Source organism: Miniopterus schreibersii (genome assembly GCF_964146895.1).
Source record: "Miniopterus schreibersii genome assembly, chromosome: 18".
NCBI classification, from domain to species: domain Eukaryota; kingdom Metazoa; phylum Chordata; class Mammalia; order Chiroptera; family Miniopteridae; genus Miniopterus; species Miniopterus schreibersii.
In genome coordinates, this window is record NC_138121.1 from 19,387,547 (window position 1) to 19,406,665 (window position 19,119).

At 40.3% G+C, this 19,119-nt stretch overlaps 1 protein-coding gene across 3 annotated transcripts in view; it reads right to left on the reverse strand.

The window, feature by feature from the left end:
- CFDP1 (craniofacial development protein 1) overlaps positions 1 to 18,064 on the reverse strand; it is an 84,344-nt gene extending 66,280 nt beyond the window's left edge. The window contains exons 1-6 of one of the 3 annotated variants that reach the window (XM_081119246.1): positions 17,830 to 18,021; positions 15,944 to 16,049; positions 15,373 to 15,490; positions 13,618 to 13,834; positions 13,184 to 13,311; positions 6,565 to 6,684 (exon numbers count right to left, since the gene is read on the reverse strand). In XM_081119246.1, coding sequence (XP_080975372.1) covers positions 6,565 to 6,684; positions 13,184 to 13,311; positions 13,618 to 13,834; positions 15,373 to 15,490; positions 15,944 to 16,049 — 689 coding nt within the window. In that variant the 5' untranslated portion in view covers positions 17,830 to 18,021. Of the gene's footprint in view, positions 1 to 6,564; positions 6,685 to 13,183; positions 13,312 to 13,617; positions 13,835 to 15,372; positions 15,491 to 15,943; positions 16,050 to 17,829 lie in introns of all 3 variants that reach the window. The other 2 variants (XM_081119245.1, XM_081119247.1) reach the window with 2 other exon arrangements.
- Positions 18,065 to 19,119: the final 1,055 nt, after the last annotated feature.

The window sequence follows — 19,119 nt, forward strand, 5'->3', positions numbered from 1 at the left end:
GTAACAACATCTATTTACCAACGGTAATAAAATAAGAACAGAGAAAGCCCAGAGTCAACTAAAACTAAAATTCCAAATGATCATCAAACAGGAAATCTCACCAAGTAGGAAGCTTACAGCTGGTTGTGGGAACAAATCAAGGCTTAATTCCCTCTCCTTACTTCTAAAATTAATTATCACAGGAGAAAACTGCCTGTTCTTTTCTGTAGTCATTGCTTTTATAGTATTACCAGACATTACAACTTTCCATCAATCTCTTTTTTTCCTATAGCAGGAGCTTACACATAGAATTGAACATGCTTCAAAAAAATCATGGTGGAAGGAATCTAGGCACCCAAGTCACCCACCCTTGGTAACTAACACTCCTAGATTTTTCTTATGGCTCATTCTCCTTTTCAAGACCACATTCAAGTTACTATATGACCCAGCAATTCTACACTCAGGTATATACCCAAGTGAAATGAATATTTATGTCCATTCAAAAACTTATACATGAATGTTCATAGAAGCATTATTCATAATAGCCCAAAGTGGAAACAACCCTATGTCCATCAACTAATATACTACAAAATGTAGTATATTCATAAAATGAATAAAGCTGTTTTTAGAGAAAGAAAAAAAACACATTTTAAATCATTTGCCTTCATAAAGATTAGTGTCCAAAAAATATCACATCTGCTGGAATATCTACTTTCTTTTAATTATCTTAATTATTACAATTACCAATAAGCTCTTTCTCATGATATTTACTCTTTTGAACCAAGTTGATTTTCCTTTTCCTAAAATGGCCATTCTCTAAGGTATTAAGTAAGCTCACCATATTCAGTTGACCCTTGAACAATGTGCATTTGAACTGCACGGGTCCACTTATACATGGATTTTTTTCAATTGACCCACACAGTTCAAACCCACATTGTTCAAGGGTCAACTGGAGCTGGGATTCTGTATATGCAGAGGGCCAATTTAAGTTATACTCGGATATTCTTCCTGGGCAGTCAACACCTCTAACCTTCAACTACATCTATTCACCAGGCAGACATATGCCAACTGGTCAGGCATTTCATGTGAGCATTAAACCAGAAGGGAAAGTCAGATTCTGAAGTAGCTTGTCTTTTGTTGTTGTCTCAACACGAAAGCAACTCCTTTAAAAATAAAAAAGTCTACAAAAATAAATCAACATAGGTCAGAGATCTGATCGATCATCATAACAAGAGATTCTGATAAAAAATTAGAAACATTTCCACCTAATATTGTGGAAATATCAGACTTTAGTTACTTTAAACGTTCAATGCTCTCTATCAAGAGACTATATATATTGAAAATATTTTAAACTACAAAAAGCCAACAAAGTCAATATTAACTTACATGTGGGGAGATCGGGAGAGATCAGATTAACTGCTCAGATGGGAAGAGTCTATTGCACAAACTAAAGGTTTATGGGAACTGATTGGTCAATAGGCTGAGTACTGACCAACATCATAAAGTCAGGCATTATTACTGTCTTCTCAAGTCCTGGATCTTCTATCTTTATTATGACTGTGAAGAATTCTTTCCTATCTTCGGGGCTAAACTGACACCACCCACGATGTTGTTTGAAACTTAATGAAGCTTCCCCACTTTTCTTTATGTCATTCCCAATCTACAGGAGTGGGCAACATTGCGAACACATGAAAGAGTTTATTCTTGCATTATTATTTATTACTTTATTATTTACTTGTATTATTTGTCATTGCCTTATTATTGTTATTATTTTGTATCCTTACTTATGATTTACCTTTCCTTAAAAGACTGTTTACTGATTTTTAGAGAGAAACATCAATGTGAGAGCAAAGTATCTATCGGCTGCCTCCTGCATGCCCCCTACTGAGGATCGAGCCCCACAACCCAGGCATGTGCCCTAACCAGGAATGGAACCTGCAACCTTCCCGTGCACAGGACAACACCCAACCAACTGACCCATACCGGCCAGGGCTTATGATTTATCTTTTAGGTAATAAAGGCTGGTAATTCAACTTACTCTTGTCTACCCCTGTATAAGGAGGCAACTAAATAATAAGCCCTTAATTAAACAAGTTAATGCCTATGACTAGGATTATAAACTTTAATGAGGCTAACAGCCCACTAGTAGCCCAGTGCTGGAATAAGGTTAATTAATGAATGCGGGGTTGAAAGCAAGTAATAAGTGTGGGGTTGAAGGCTGACTAGCCAGATATCCACAAACACTGGGAGAAGCTGGATGTAAGCGGCCAACAGTATTGGTAATGAGGATGGGGGTTGGGGGTAGGGAGAGAAGTTGGTCAAGAGCTAAGTAATAAAAATACAGGAATTTAGACACACTGAACATTCTGCTTTCTACTACCAAATGTAGAGAGTGCTTCTTGTCGTCTCTAAATCCTGCCTCTAATTAAAATTGGGTGTTTGGTTTACTCCATTCCCAAAGCATAAACTTTGGCTTTTTATAGCCTAACCAGTGTGCTATTTTAAACATGTGGAGGAAATGCATTTTCAGTTACAAACATTTGCTCCTGTGAATCTGTTCTTATTTGCTAGCAAAGGATGTGGGACAGGATGTTTTACTCTGCTGCTCTGGTTTTCCTGTATTGCTTAAATCTGTTTAGAGAGAAGAAAAATAAATAAATAAAGCATTTCTATAAACTGAAGTAACTCCAAAAATGAAAATGAAAAGTCTGTGGAAAAAATATTAGAATAATTTTCTTTTAATAAATTGGGTCCTATAAATTTTTTCCCCTGAAAACATTTTCCATACCATGCATGTGCAGCCTGCAGCAGATACTAATGTTGGCACTGATCAAATGAGTCCACTAAGACACCCCAGATCAGTTGAATTCCTCCTGACCCTGTCTTTTCCCAAGCACATTTACAACTGTAGAAGTTTTTTTGAGATGCAAGAAAAGCAATCATGCCAACATTGAAGGTCATCTTCTAGATTTATTCAGAAATTCAAAGTACACTGCATCATAATTCAGTGAGTCCCCATTTTCATGTACAACTCTAAGGGCTTTTTTACCCAGGCAGACATATCCTTATGATGTTACATTCCATTGTAACTTTCAAAAAAACTGATTTTGATCAAATTTCACTTTACCCTTTTATAAAGGAGTCAGCTGTTCATTAATCTACTGCAAGATTCCCTCTAAGCCTTCTTCCATACTGGCCTCTGCCCCAGATGCTGCCCTATACGGACAAAAGACTTTCTTCTGGATCAAACCTTAGTCAGGCTCCTTTGAGCCCTCTTCTCAACTAGGCTTCAGTCTTGGCCCCTGTCCTTGTTAGGCTTGTACAGCCCACTTTTAGCAAGAATCCTGGAAAGCCAGTTTGAAGAGAATGCCCCATTCTTTTTTTTTTTAATATATCTTTATTGATTTCAGAGAGAGGAAAAGAGAGGGAGAGATAGAAACATCAATGATGAGAAAGTCATTGATCGAGCCCACAACCCAGGCATGTGCCCTGACCGGGAATCGAACCCCGATCGCCTGGATCCTAGGTGGATGCTCAACTGCTGAGCCATGCCCGGCAGGGCAGAATCCCCCATTCTTAATATTTGATCACTCTCATTATCTGATCAAGTTCCTAATTTCCTACCTTTGAGGTATAATTCCCAGCCTGCCTTCAGCAAGAATCCTCCCATCCCTGACATCCCCTCTTAGTCATATTCCATCCTGCCCCCTCTCATTCTGCTCCTTGGCTATAAAGACAGCTCATTCAGCTGTCTTTGCTGTATTCAGAGTTGAGGTGGATGTCTCTCCCAAAATGTGATGTCTTAATACCTATAGCGATAATCCTAAGTGAGTCTTCCTTACCATTTAAAAAAGTGTTAGAATAATTTCTTCTTTCACAGGACTCAGTGGTCAATGGAGCACCCTGGTAAGAGACAGGAGGGAAGAATGGGAGATTTGGTATTTATTCCCCTGGCTTCCCCCTGGAGGGTCCATCGCTCAAGTGAGGTCTCAGCTCCTGTCAGAAGGCCCTCTCTGTCTGCCATAAACTGCTCCCCTTCCTGCCCCTCAGATCTAGGGGTGGTAATGGAGCCTCATTATTACCTGCCCCGGGGTCTTTCACCTCAAACTCTCCTCAAAGTATCCTAATTTGAGGATGCCATCTGTTTCCTGCTGGGTCTCCCTAATACAGATATCCTCTCCACAGATTTCTTACCCTAGAAAGGCTGTGAGCTCTAAGAAAGGAAGGGATGGTTACAGAATGCAGTGATCTTTCCATGTGAGTGACTCAGGGACTTAAACGAGCTGCCTTAGTGACCTTCTTAAGCTGCCACTTCTTCCTCTAGTTAGATTCATAATCATAGTAACAGAGTACTTTCTGAAACATATAGTTTCTAAGTAGAATCTCTAAGTATCAATAGGAATTATTTTAAGAAATAGCCAAGGAGGCTAGAAGTGAAAATTGGGCTAGCTGAAACCATGCTAGAAACCTAAGGTAGAAGAAATTTTGCCTCTTTACCTATCTGGTATTTAATCCAAAGGTAACTTTCACAATAATGCTTTCAATAAATGCACGAGACATTATTTAATAATAATGATATAGGCCTCGTAACCCAAGTAAAAGCCTGCAGAGGCTAATTCCTGAAGTCTAAAGCAGTATTTTTTCAAATTCAAGTTGTAGTCGAATCAGTTAGTCATAACATTTTAAAAAATAACACACTTGACATAATAATGTAAGGTAGAAAATCAGAGTTCATCATCTATAGAAAAGGGAAATATTATTTCACCAGCTTTTTATTTCACTTTTTTACATACTTATATTTATGGGTGTACTAGGGCATACTGTAAAATGTATTCCTTACTAAAACTGGCAGTCAATAAAGTTTGAAAGCTACTGGTCTGAAGAGAAGCCCTTTCAAACAATATGATTATAAAGCTAAAAACATGTTGCATAGCCTACAGCCTCACTTTTTAAAAATCTCAACCCTCACTAAAAATAGTTTATTTTGTGACAAGCACATCAATAACTGAAATAAAAATGTTATGAAACAATATTTACTCTTACCATGTGATGTACTATAATATTTTTCATTCTATTTCATTTCTTTTAAATGATGATTGCAAACCACAGCTTAAAAAGTTCAGGGTCAGGCCTGGAGAACTCTGTTCACATTACTCTGATCCTTCCACAGCTGCCTTCATCAGTGTTTGTATCATTCCCACTGTGGTATCAAGCACTCAATCCCTTTCCTTCTCAGGTTTCTGTATAAGTACTACATGACTTCTGCCACCTAGTCACTCTGGGGGAGAGAAATACTTGGAGTAAGCAGCAGGTAAAGAGCATGGAGCAGATGTGGACAGAGCTCCAACCACATGTCCTTGCACTCAGAGCCATGGCACACCCTGAGAGTAGCACCTTACTAAAGCACCTGCAGCTCACAGCATGAGGACTGAAGACAGATGGAAGCAGCTGAGCCAGTGATGGATAGGAGTTGGAGGATTAATATCTCAGCCTCCTCGCCCTCCCCATGTTCTTCACCATCTCCCTGAACCCTTCAGCAGGACTGAGTACCAGCCACCACCAGCAGCAACCTGCTGGGCAACACACCCTCAACTGGCTTCCTTCCCACCCCTTTTCACCTCCCTACTGGGGCTTCCTGGAATCACCTCTCACACTAACAAACCTTCGTCTCAGGGTCTGCTTCTGGGTAACCCTGGAAAGCACACCAGCGTAACATAGCATTGTTTGCAGCCAGGGCTGCAGAGATAAGAAAGGCCTGTCCTAGAAAAGCTCATAATCTGATAGAAAAACCAATTTTTTTTAATGTAAAAAACAAAACTTTACTGTTCATAGCAATGACGTAAGTATGTTTGGGAAGGGAAGGAAGAAGCGGCAAACTCTGACAAAAGGGTCAGAGAAGCCCCTGCAGGTGACTCTTCTACCCCAAACACCTCAAGGACACAGTTTCCCACAGGAGTTAGTAGGTGATCAGTGTGTCCATGGGTTGTGGTCCATGTTCAGTTCTCTGGAGGCTAGTGCCCTTACTTCTTACATTTACTGTGAGACTTTACCTCTTACATACAGGTTAAGAAGAGATTTTTATTTTCTCCAAAGAGAAAGAATTCAATTCTAATCTTCAGCTAAAAATAACTCGAGTAATATAGAAAATATGAAGGAAAAAGGTCTATTAAGTTCTTGAAAATGTGTTAATAGAATTATTTGTAAATCAGCTTTCACTTTTTATGTTCCTTTGAGGGCCTTGGGGGATGGGAGTACTCAACCCAAATTATGCTTCATTAGATGTTCTGAAGACGTGCTGATATTTTCATTTAAAAGTTATATTTTAAATGTAAAGTTTACTAATTGTTCAGCCCTGTGATCAACACTATAAATCAGGACTTTTTTTAGGCTGGTATCAAATGAGAGACCTATGGTTAGTTTTCCTTTCCATCTTCCATTGGAAAATATTTCAGCAAAGGCAGAGCAGAAACATAATTCCTTCTCTCAGGAAAGGAGACATGACAGCTGCAGTTAAAGTGGTCCTTATACCAAAAACAGCTTCTCCAATGTGCCAGGTACACCTGGGCCTGGGACTAGAATACTCACCCTGACCCAGCAGGGGGTGTCGGCAGAGTTGAAGGGACATTAGCCTGTGGTTTTTCTTTCTCATTTTGCTTGAAGAAAGATTTAGCCTCTTTAGAGGTAGCATCTACTTCCTTAGTCACCCTGTGCCAAGGAAGGAGACATTAAGTTTACAAAAGGAATAAAAAGACAGAAACAAAATCTTAAAAAAGGGAATAAAATGACAAGGAAAATATCCACTGGGTTTTCAATACCTTCTGGTTGCTAAGCTTTATGGTTCAAGTTTACTACAATAGTTCCAGATAAATACATTTTCCCTTGCTAAATGAAACAATCACGTGTATAAATTTGATCTAAAATCCCCTCCATTACTTCTGTTGGCATGAAACACTCTGGTAGTCACTACTGAATCACAGCCCTTGTGGGTTACTTGTGTGAAGGCTGAAAAAGGCTCTCCCACTGCACTTCACATGTAGATTAGGACTCACACGGAAAGGCCCAGTAAAAGTTGGAATGAGGAAATGGAATATTTGGGAGAAAAACACTGGTATTATTTCAAAGAGAAAAGCAACAATATAAACATTTTGAAAATACTCTGCAGAAGACTCCTATTCTACACCTAAAACAACCCGAAGATGAAGCAAGATCCCTTAAAACTGGCTAATTTGGCACTAATTTGGGAATGGAAGAAAATTATAGTTGAGAATCCTGCCCAATTTCAAATTTGCAAAAATTGCCCTCAATAAAACTGACAAATAAGGATATTTATGGTGTCTGAAATTTCAGATAAAGAAAGAGAAATGCCTAATGCCTGCCTAGGCTTGCAAATTCAACAAAAACATCTGAGGAATTTTGTTTAAATTCCAATCTATCTGTAGGAGGGTCGAAAATTATAGTCATTGTATTATGGGTCTTCAACCAGGTCATCCAGAATAAGACTAGCCAAGAACAACAGGTGAATCCTACAAATTCCATCTTTGCAGGAATGTAAGTCTCTATCTCTTCTCTCCTTCCTTCAAGGCTTCCTAAGACCCGAACCAAATTTTCTTATCAAGAGTCATCTCACTCCTGCACTCAGTACTGTGTCACCCACATAAATGACACAGAATATAACTCTGAGGGTTCTGTATTAAGAATCTTCCCTGGGAATGATTGCCAAAATCTGGACCTACTTCTATCAGGCTTAATTTGTGGGTACCTCAACTCTTCCAAATGAGCCTCTCAGTAGTAGTAAGAGTCAAAAATAAGAGAACTTATATGATAGATTAAACCATCATTCAGCAAATATTCATTCCTTCCCTCTTGATCAAGAAGATACTCCCCCACCCCACCAATGTTAAGCTTGGACACGTGACTTGTTTCAGTGGTGGTCAGCGGGATGCTAACTGATCTGACAGCAATAGAAGCTTTAAATGTGTTTCTGTTGTTTCATGTGCCCCTTGACACCCTCTAGCTATAAAATATATATATATATATGCCTCAAGCAGCTACTGGTCCAAGGCAGATGATAGACACATGCTACAGATCTGAACCCAACTAGTAGCTTGGACCCAAGCCTAGATCTGCTGAGCCCCAGACAGCCAGAAACACACTAGTGACAAATAAATGCTTATTGGTGTATACTACTGAGTCTTGGGATGGTTTATTACACAGTAGTTCCGTAGCAATAGCTGACACATTTACATTTCGTGAAAGAGAAAAATGAAATTTAAGGGGTTAAGTTACTTTTTCAAGATTAGCCAGAGATTAAGTAGATTAGCTAGAGAGAACCCTGTAGATGTGGGACCTATTAAAAAATGCCATGACCTCTGCCCTTAAGGGGCTCACAGTCTATCAGGGAAGCCAATCATAAAAACAAATCATGAAAATACATGATCTATAGTTAAGTGTATAAAGGAAGCATTGAAAAAAGTATAACCATGGAGTATCTCTGTTAATTTCTTAGGGTCAAAGTCCTATTCATATTCACCAGGAAACAAGTTCTATAAACTGGTATATTTCTCTCAAGGACTTTGCTAACTGATACAAAGTAATATTTGCAGAAGATTACTCTTCACTGATAGTATACCTAGAAGAACTCCACTTTTAACAAACAACAAGCAGGGATTCAACTATCAAAATATCTTCAAGTAGGAGTGGTCTAAATTATAGACCACTTCTAATATATAAGAGGGAACCCTGACAGGAAAAGGCCCACTATTAGCAGTAGTTAATTCAAGTGATAGCAGCAGAAATTCCATTTTAAGTTCATTTTCACTTGCTCAGAACTTCCTGAAAAGTCTTTATTTAGGCAGAAACTTTCCACGACTGGCCTTTTCCAAAAGGTGAATCATTTAGGAAAGTCTGAGCTAATTCGCTCAGCTGGTTGGTTATGTGACAGGGAAGGATAGAAAATACTACTTGTCCTCATTCTCCCTGGTTAATAAGCTACACATCTTTTGGGGGGAGGGGGTGTGTAAAAGACCCAAAATTTAATTATTAAAATGTAATTAGAAAAAGACCAACTTTGTGCTAACACTACCTTATGCTTATACTTACAAATTCTTCCCAGTCATCACTAGCTCTTTCTTACATTTCTTAAAAATGTAGTAATGCTCTTAACTTGATACAAAAAGAAAAAGCAGAATGGCATAGAGATTAAAGATTACGTTCAAATCTATAGACCAAGTTTGCATCTGGTTGTCAAAATTCAGGCCTCCCAAGGTCCTACATGAGTTCCTTATGATACCTAAATTTACATATAAATAATCCAAGTAAAAAAAAAAAATCATGCCAAATTGCCAACAGGGTTTTTGTTTTCTTTAGAAGGGATTATAGAGAACTTCTGCTTTTCATGTTATATCTCTCTATAATGTATGTCTTTAAAGTAATAAGCATTTGTTACTTTTGAATATATCTGTTATATTTATGAAAAAGTGCTTCCCTACTCATATTTGTTCATAGATATGGTGCTGCCCTCTTCTGACAAATCATAGAAATAGCAGGCTACCTGAATATCCATCCAATATTTAAAATTACCATTTGCTTTAAGCGAAATAGGAAATTTGTGTCAGACTATGTTAATAAATAGTAGTAAGTCCACAAAATTTAATTTGATCAGGAAATTTAATACTTTCTCATAACAACAGTTACTCACCAGCTTTTCTTACTCTCACGTAGGGCCAGTGGTTAAGTTATTTATAATAAATCTTTCTTAAGGTATCCTATAAGGCACATGGAAAATAATGCAGGTCTTGTTTCTAATGGTATGTTAAACACTTTCTGTATTATTTTTGTAGGCCTTCCAAACCATTAAAGGTTTACCATCAGTGGTCTGCTATGCTCTATTGGACAACTCCACAGTTCCCCGGGTGATTTCTGGTCAAGAATTACATAATGGATCCCCAAAATGAATGATTATCAAGGAAAAGGGTGTTTTTATGACAGGGAATTCTGAAAGGTATTGCCTTAGGTGGTCTATCACATCACCACCAATACTGGGTGCACCGAGGATGACAAAACACCATCAATGTAGTATCTAAAGTGATTAACCTGATGCCAGTCACAGGAAACAATTCAACAATCCAAACTGAGGGACATTCTACAACACAGATGGACTCGAACAACATATGTTAAGAAATACAAAAAAGGCTTAAAAACAGTCTGATTTCAAGGAGGCTAAAAAGACTAAATGCAGTGTATAATCCTGGATTGGATATTGGACTGAACAAGAAATAGAGTTGTAAAGAACATTATTAGAACAACCGGGGGGAAATCTGAGTAGAATCATACATAGAGCTACTTAAAATGTGGGCTGCCCGGCTGGGCGTGGCTCAGCGATTGAGCATCGGCCTAGGATCCAGGCGATCAGGGTTCGATTCCCGGTCAGGGCACATGCCCGGGTTGCGGGCTCGATCCCCAGTCGGGGGCGTGCAGGAGGCAGCCGATCAATGACTCTCTCATCATTGATGTTTCTCTCTCGCTCTCTCCCTCTCCTTTCCTCTCTCTGAAATCAATAAAGATATATTTTAAAAATAAATAAATAAATAAATAAATAAATAAATAAATAAATAAATAAATAAAATGTGGGCTGCAAAACTATGCCTGGCCGTGTGTGGCTCAGTGGTTGAGCATTCGCCTAGGAGCCAGGAGATCGAGGTTCGATTCCCGGTCATGGCACATGCACAGGTTGCGGGCTCGACCCCCGGTCGGGGGCGTGCAGGAGGCAGCCAATCAATGACTCTCTCATCATTGATGTCTCTCTCTCTCTCCCTCTTCCTTCCTCTCTCTGAAATCAATACGATATATTTTAAAAACAAAACAAAATAAAAAACCACACAATACTATCTATTACTGGTCCAAGAGGAGATGAATATAGAAATAGTAAGTATTTAGAAACTTGTTTGCAATTTGACAATGTCATAATATTTAAGACATGATCAATGGACTCACTACATTAAACAGAATACAGATCAATTCAGTTATATCGTCAAACTTACAAGATGATCACATGTGATATTAGTTTATTAGTGATGTGCAGAAAGACCACATAAGAATGTGTTTAGGTGATTTTGTCAACTAAAACCCAAAAGCTTGATAAAATGTAAGCATTTATTTTTTTAATTATAATTTATTTTTCAATTATAGTTGACATACTATATTATATTAGTGTCAGGTGTACAGCAGAGTGGTTAGACATTTAATTTACAAAGTGATCCTCCTAGTAAGTCCTGTATCCACCTGACACCATACACAGGTATTACAATATTACTAACTATATTCTCTAAGCTGTACTTGACATCCCCATGACTATTTTGAAATTGCCAATTTATACTTAATTCCTTAACCTTTTTCACAGACCCCCAACCCCTCTCCCATCTGGCAACCATCAGTTAGTTCTCTGTACCTATGAGTCTATTTCTGTTTTGTTTGTTCACTTATTTTGTTCTTTAGATTCCACATATAAGTAAAATCATATGGTATTTGTCTTTCTCTGACTGACTTATTTCACTTAGCGTAATACCTTCTAGGTCCATCCAGGTTGTTGCAAATGGTAAGATTTCATTCTTTTTTTATGGCCAAGTAATATTCCATTGTATATATATATACCACTTCTTCTTTATCCAGTCACCTACTGGTGGACACGTAGGTTGCTTCCATTATCTGGGTTATGGTAAGTAATGCTTCAATGAACATAGGGATGCATATATCTTTTCAAATTAGTGTTTTGGATTTCTTCGACTAAATACTCAGAAGTGGGATTGTAAGCATTTATCTTTATAAATTATTTTAAAAATCATTTAAACTATTAACCAAGTGTGACTTTTAAAAATTAGTTTAAATTTGTTAACTAAATTAAGAAAGTAAAATTGGTGTTTTTTAAATGCTAATTTACTGATGGCAAAACAAAACTCGTTTTTTTGTGAAAACACATCTTTTCTAAATGCAGCAATAGTAATAAACCACATGACGATGAAATAATTCCAAAGATGCCCGGCTGGGCATGGCTCAGCTGTTGAGCATCGACCTAGGATCCAGGTGATCAGGGTTCGATTCCCGGTCAGGGCACATGCCCGGATTGTGGCCTAGGCAGCTGATCAATGACTCTCTCATCATTGATGTTTCTATCTCTCCCCTCCCCCGCCTTTCCTCTCTCTGAAATCAATAAAGATATATATATTTTTTAAAAGTTAAAAAAAAAAAAATTCCAAAGAAATGAAGGTCGACCGAGTCACACCGCTTTTACTGTATGAGCCCTCTTATATTGACTGTGGTTTCTGATCATGCATTACTAAAACCAAAGTGAGTTCTTTGCAGTGATGTTTTGACTAACGAAGCCTTTACATACAAAACATAAAGAAGTTCAAATTCAAAAGGATTCTTTGAAAGAAAGAGTGCTGAACTGAAAAGGCAACAGAAACAGGTGCAAAATTCCATACATTAACATTAGTGCACTGTGCCCTTCTGAGCAAGAAGCACTGTTGGTTGCTACTTATGTTCTCTGATAATTCATGGAGCCACTGTTCTCCTTGAGATCAAATATAACTCTCCCAAAATATTATGATGGAGTAGAATGAAGACAGATTACTCATAACACCATTCAGAAAGATGCTCTAAATTTTGTTGTTGTTAATCCTCAACTGAGGATATCTCTTCCATTGATTTTTTTTTTTAGAGAGAGTGGAAGGGAGGGGGAAAGACAGAGAGAGAGAAACATTGATGTGAGAGACACACATCGACTGGATGCCTCCCACATATGCCCCCAGCCTGCAACTGATGTGCATACCCTTGACCTGAACTGAACTGGAGACCCTTTCCAACTGGAGAACCTTCAGTCTGCGGGTCGACACTCTAACCACTGAGCCAAACCGGCTAGGGCAAGATGCTCTTTTTTTTCTTTTTAAATATATCTTTATTGATTTCAGAGAGAGGAAGGGAGAGGGAGAGAGAGAGAGACATCAATGATGAGAGAGTCACTGACCGGCTGCCTCCTGCATGTCCCCGACTGGGGATCGAGCCCGCAACCCGGGCATGTGCCCTGACTGGGAGTCGAACCTCGATCTCCTAGATCCGAGGCCAACGCTCAACCACTGAGCCACGCCTGGCCGGGGAAGATGCTCATTTTTAAAAGAACTAGTTCTAAAATTTATGAAGGTCATCTTACCTGACTTCTTCACCAGCAAAATCAAACACCTTGGTGATTTTAACTTTTTCTGTTTCTTTAGGTTTCTCTAGCTCTTCTGCTTTGACCAACAATTTATTTGAACTTGTCTCTTCAGCCTCTTCTCTTTTCTATGAAAAAAGTAAGAAATGTAATCAGTTTCACATAAGGATGAAATCTAAAAAAACCATTCAAACATGCTGTCCATGGCTATTCATAAATGTTTCATCTCTAAACAGTTAAAGACCTACTGAGAATTTACTTGATTAGAAAAGCTTATTTCTCCTACCATAGGGAATACTTTGCTTTTTCACTTAGTAGAGTTACTATCAAAAGGCATCTATGTAGTCTGATTTCTGCTGTAAGCTTCAAATCTCAGTATGTAAATCAAATAAAATCTATTTGGAAACATTCACCTCATTCATGAATCAACTTACTTTAACCTGCGGACTCGAGGGCACTTTTGATTTCGGCCCCACATCGTTGAGGAAGCTGGCCCACAGTTCATCCTCCTTCTTCTTCCTTGCATCCTCTGACCCCGCGCCTTCCTCCTGCTCTGCAGCCATGCCTTCCTCCTCACTGCTGCTTCCTCCAGATGCCTCGCTGAGACCCTCCTCTTCCTCTTCTAATGAGAGGCCACCTTGTTTTCTCTTCCTAATCACCAACATCACAAGGAAAAGAAAGACAAGACATGCAAAATGATGTTATCCCTTCCTCAATTCCAAACACAATGTTGCAGACCCAAGAAACTTTTAAATCTGGGACTACTGATTAAGATGCACACTAGGGGTGTAGAAGAGATACACTGAGATTTTTGTGGAAGAAAAAAAGAATTGAGCCCTTAGCTTCCCCCCTAAACACCTAGAATCAAAATATAGTGTTCTACTTCTAAGTCAGGACCAGTTATTTTCACCAAGAAACACCCAAAATCACCTCACAGAATCAATCTGTCCAGAAAGTTTTCTAAGAACATATATACATACACACACACACACACACACATACATACATATATATATCAGGTATTTTTGACCTTTTGAAGTCATTACATTTGGAGAACATGTTTTACTGAGGAGAGCCTCAAATTTATTTGCACTGGCCCAGCTGGCGTGGCTCAGCGGTTGAGCATCAACTTATGATCCAGGAGATCCTGGTTTGATTCCCCGTCAGAGCACATGCCCAGGTTGTGGGAATTGATCCCCAGCAGGGGGCATGCAGGAGGCAGCCAGTCAATGACTCTCCTCATTGATGTTTCTCTCTCTCCCTCTCCCTTCCTCTCTCTGAAATCAATAAAAATACATTTAAAAAAATATTTTATTTGCATTGTTTCTTCCTAGAATTCTCAGGGAACAGGATCCACATTTCTTCCCATTTTCTGAAGCTATTAAAACTGAAATACAGAAAATTCCAAGGATAAAGGAACTGGGCCCAAAACTCATGCAAGTAAATTGATTCTAACTTCAAGTGAACCTAATACCTAAAATTCCTTTCCCCCTTTTTATAAACTACAATCTGCTCTTTGCTTCAATGCCCAGGAAGACAGAAACACCAATCAAAGAGAATAAAAAATTTCTATGGGAGATTCTCTTATCTAAGTTAAATAACCCATAAGAATTTTCATAATTTTTGGTGGGAATGTATTTCAGTACCAGGCCTATGGAAGGTAATTTGCTAATATCTATAAACAACTTAAAGTAAGGTCTATCCATATAATGGAATATTATGCAGCCAATGAAAAGAATAAGGTATAGCTAGATATACTGCCATGGTATCATCTCCAAGATGTGAAATAATGAAAATGAGAAACGATATACAGAGTATGCTAATTGTTGTTGCTCGTTTTTAAAGAGAGTAGGAAAGATATACATACATGCTTATATATGCATAGAATATCTCTGGTAGCATAGTTCTTTTGAGACACAGGAACAGGGGCTAGAGATGGGGTACATATTTTTGTAGTAACTAAGCTTTTCATTTTAACTATGTTTATGTTTTACCTATTAAATTTTTTAAATTAATGCTCGAAAAATTTTAAACCTTGCCAGAGACGAAAAATTTAATCCTAAAATGTCACCAAATGTTTCTCCCGAAGAGAAAAAGGTAAGAAACCCTAGCAGCAAGAAATTGATCAGAACAATCAGGATGGCTGGGATAACAGCCCTGACTTCTAGGGGCGTTGTGGGCAGCATCACCTGGGAGGAATGCTCTGAGCCTTCCTTTTTTGCCCTTTGGTTTTCTGTGTCTGCTCTTCACCATCCACTTCATCTTCCTTCACTAATTCATTTACATCGTCTTCACTATACTCTCCACCTGAAATCACAGAACAGGGCGGTCAGAAAGGCAGGAATAAAGGTTTTCACAGCAAGTTGAGACATTTGTGTTAGGAAAAAAGTCTAGTACTTCCCTCTATTCTTCAACTAACTAAAATATTACTTCCTTAGAGAAGTTTTCCCTGTCCTTGGAGACTAGGCTAAGTTCCTGGATCCTAGGCTTCCATGGCAGTCCATATTTTCCTCCATAACTCATCCCATTTATATTTAATGTTTGCAATTTCTGCTATGCTATACACAGCATGAGGACAGGGATCCTGCTAACCAGTGTTACCCAAGAAATCCAATAAAAAGGGGGGGGGATTTTTAAATCAATCACTGCAACTCACCACATTAACAGACAACAGAAGAAAAACCACACATCATCGATAGATGGAGAAAAGCATTTGACAAAGCTCACTTCTCAGCAAATTAGGAATAGAGGAACTTTAACCTGATAAAAAGCATCTGTGAGAGGCAGTATATGTAGAATGCCAGGGTTCAAATCCCAGCTTAGCTACTATCTTGCTGGATGACTTAGGGAGCCTCAGTTCCTTCATCTGTAAAATGTAGAGCACAATAATAGCACATACCTGCTAGTGTTATGTGATTTAGTCATTGTAAATTGCTTAAAACACACAAAAAGTAGCTGAAAAACCTATAGCTAACATTATACTAAATGGTATATTCAGGTTAACACACCTTTGAAATCCCCCTTTTGGACCCTTCCTCCTAAATCAGGCCACCCTCAAGACAGCACATAACCTCAATTATCCTGTAATCCAATCCCCAATCCCACCTTCCTCTCCCCCACCTTCAGTAATATTCCTCAGGATCCCTCCTTAACCTTAAATGCATAAAAGAAACTGCAAACTGTTCATATCTGGAGCATTTGAGATTTTGCTCCACAACATACATTATCAGTTTGGCTCAAGTAAACTCTTATAAAAATTCTCTACAGGCTCGGGCATTTCCTACATCAACAAACTAAATACTGATCTAACCAAAATCGGACACAGGAACAATGGCAGACCGGAGAGCTGGTCAGGGCCTGAGGTGGGAGGGTGTGTGCTGGGAGTGAGAGGAATGAAGCTGATGAGGGATGACGGGAACTACTTGGTTTCAAAACAAGCCTTTTTTATTAAAATGAAAACTAGTTTCCAAACGATCACTCTGGCCATTACTGTAAGATCAATGTTGGTGGAGGAGACTGGAATCAGGGAAAAACGGGGGGGGGGGGGGGGGGTGTAGCTATGAGGAATCCTAATGAAGGATTGTGGTAGCTCAGTAGCAGTGAGACTGGTAAGGAGGTGGTCAGAAATGTCCTTTCCACGTAGACACAACAGAACTTGTTGATCGGTTGGACCAAAAGGGAAGAATAAGGATGACTCTACTCCTAAGGGTTTTTATTTGTGTCTTTGTTTTTTGGTGGTGTTTTTTGTTGTTGTTGTTAATCCTCACTCTGGGATTTTTTTTCCATTGATTTTTAGAGAGAGTGGAGGGAGGGACGGTGAAGAGAGGGGGAGAGAGAGAGAGAGAGACATAGATGCATCCCTCTCACATCGATCGGTTGCCTCCCGCACGCGCCCCAACCCGGGCGGGTATCCATCCACCTGCATCCCAGGTAAGTACCCTTGACCGGGAATCGAACCGCCACCCTTCAGTGCGCCGGCGGATGCTCTAACCACTGAGCACACAGGCCAGGGTTGTTTTGTTTTCTATCAGAGGGATTGTATGAATACTTTTATGAGATGGGAAAGTCTGGGGAAGGCGCAGAGTTTCGGAAGAGATAGGTTTGGGTGACAAGATTTATTTTAGCCCCGCTCAGTTTTTATACAAAACAATACACACACAAAGTTCTGAGAAGAGCAATGGCATATACGTAACAAACAGGCAAAAAGCATCATGTGAACTTTCTACCAACCAGATCCCGTCTGGGGGCAGAAAGTGGACAGAGCTATCTTGGACGTGATGCTAGCTGGCAATTCCCTCAGGACGGATCTTAAGATAACTTCCAACGCTCAGGCCGCCTTTCAGACGATTTCAGCATTGGCGTGACTAGGGGATGGCGGACCACCGCCGGCGCCCCCTGAAGCAGGGCCGTGTTCCCGCGCCGGTTCCCGCGCTCGAAAGGGGGCTGCAGCCGAAGTCAGGCCGCCGGGAGCGGCTGCGCCAGACGTCCTCCCGCACAGGTCTCGGGCCCCAGGGGCGGAGCGCTCAGGGATGCTCGAGACCCGTGCTCCGGGGCCACCAAAGCCACCAAGGCCCACGCACGCCTAGCCAAGCGCGCCTCACGTGGGTCGCGGGGCGGGGCAAGCCTCTCCAGTCGGAATCGCTTACCCGAAGGCACGTAATCCTCGTCCTCCTCTGAGGAGGAGAAGTCTTCGGAGTCGAATTCCTCCATGTCGCTGCCACGCGGGGAGGGCCAACCCACAGGACCGCAGCAGCTGACCCCAAGGCAAACCTCTAGGGACAGACTACAAAGCTGAGGCGGGGGCGGCGGCGGTTGGGGCGGGCCCCCGCTGCGAGTGCACATGCGCAGTGCGTGTACGTGACGGTAACGCGACACTTCCGGGCCAATGCCGCGGCAGGAGATACTGTGGCAGTTGGCGAAGCACTGGCTCCGTGATGAAGCGGTGCACGCTGGGACATGTAGTCCTCGGTGCTACCTAGTCTACTTAATTTAGTAAACGTGCTTAAACAAAATTACATGTCTTTGGGAATACAGTTGACCCTCGCTATTCACAGGTTGGTATTTTTGTATTCTCTTACTTGCTGAAATTTATTGTAACCCCAAAAACAATATTCGCGGTGATTTCTGGGGTTATTTGCAGACATGCGTAGAGGGTGAAATTTCGAGTCAACGGTGCGTTTTACCAGCTGAGAATGAGCAAAGCAGACGATCAGATTTTTGGTCCAGTTCTCATACTATGTCTAAGTGTATTTTTCGCAGTCCACTTAGTGCCGCGTTTTTTTGCATTTTTGTTTTGTTTTGCATTTTTGTGCGTTTTAGAGTGATTTTGCTGTTTGAAATGACCCCAAGCGTCGTGCCGGAGCGCTGCCTCCTGTTCCTAAGCGCGAGAAGGCTGTGAGGTGCCTTATGGAGAAAATACATGTGCGAGACAAGCGTCGCTCAGGCATGAGTTGTAGCGCTGTTGGCCGAGAGCTCAATGTTAATCAACAGTTCAGTACATCAAAAAAAAAGGAAAAGGAAATTAGCGTATCTGTACGAGAGGCTGCTCCACAGAGTGCTCAAGTGGCATGTGTAGTGCGTGAGGAAGCTATGGAGAAGATGGGAAAGCGGCTCAATTTGTGGCTTCCTGAGATGACAACAGGTAAAAAGGCTGTGGTGGACAGCATTGTTGTGATGCTGAAAGCCAAAGAAATTTATGGTCATGTTACTCAAGGCCAGAAGTGTTAAATCCTTCCCAGCTTGCGCTAGCTGGAGAATGTCAACACTGGGCTCATATTCCCGCAGACTGAAAGTCGGCTGGAGCCGAGCGCGGCTTTAGGCAGGGCTCTCCAGTTGGCCACGATACAAATCCCACGAGTCCCTATGAGATTCCTGGTTCGTTATTACCGTGTTTTCTTGGCAATAATTTACAGGGTCCTCTCTGCCAAACAGAACCT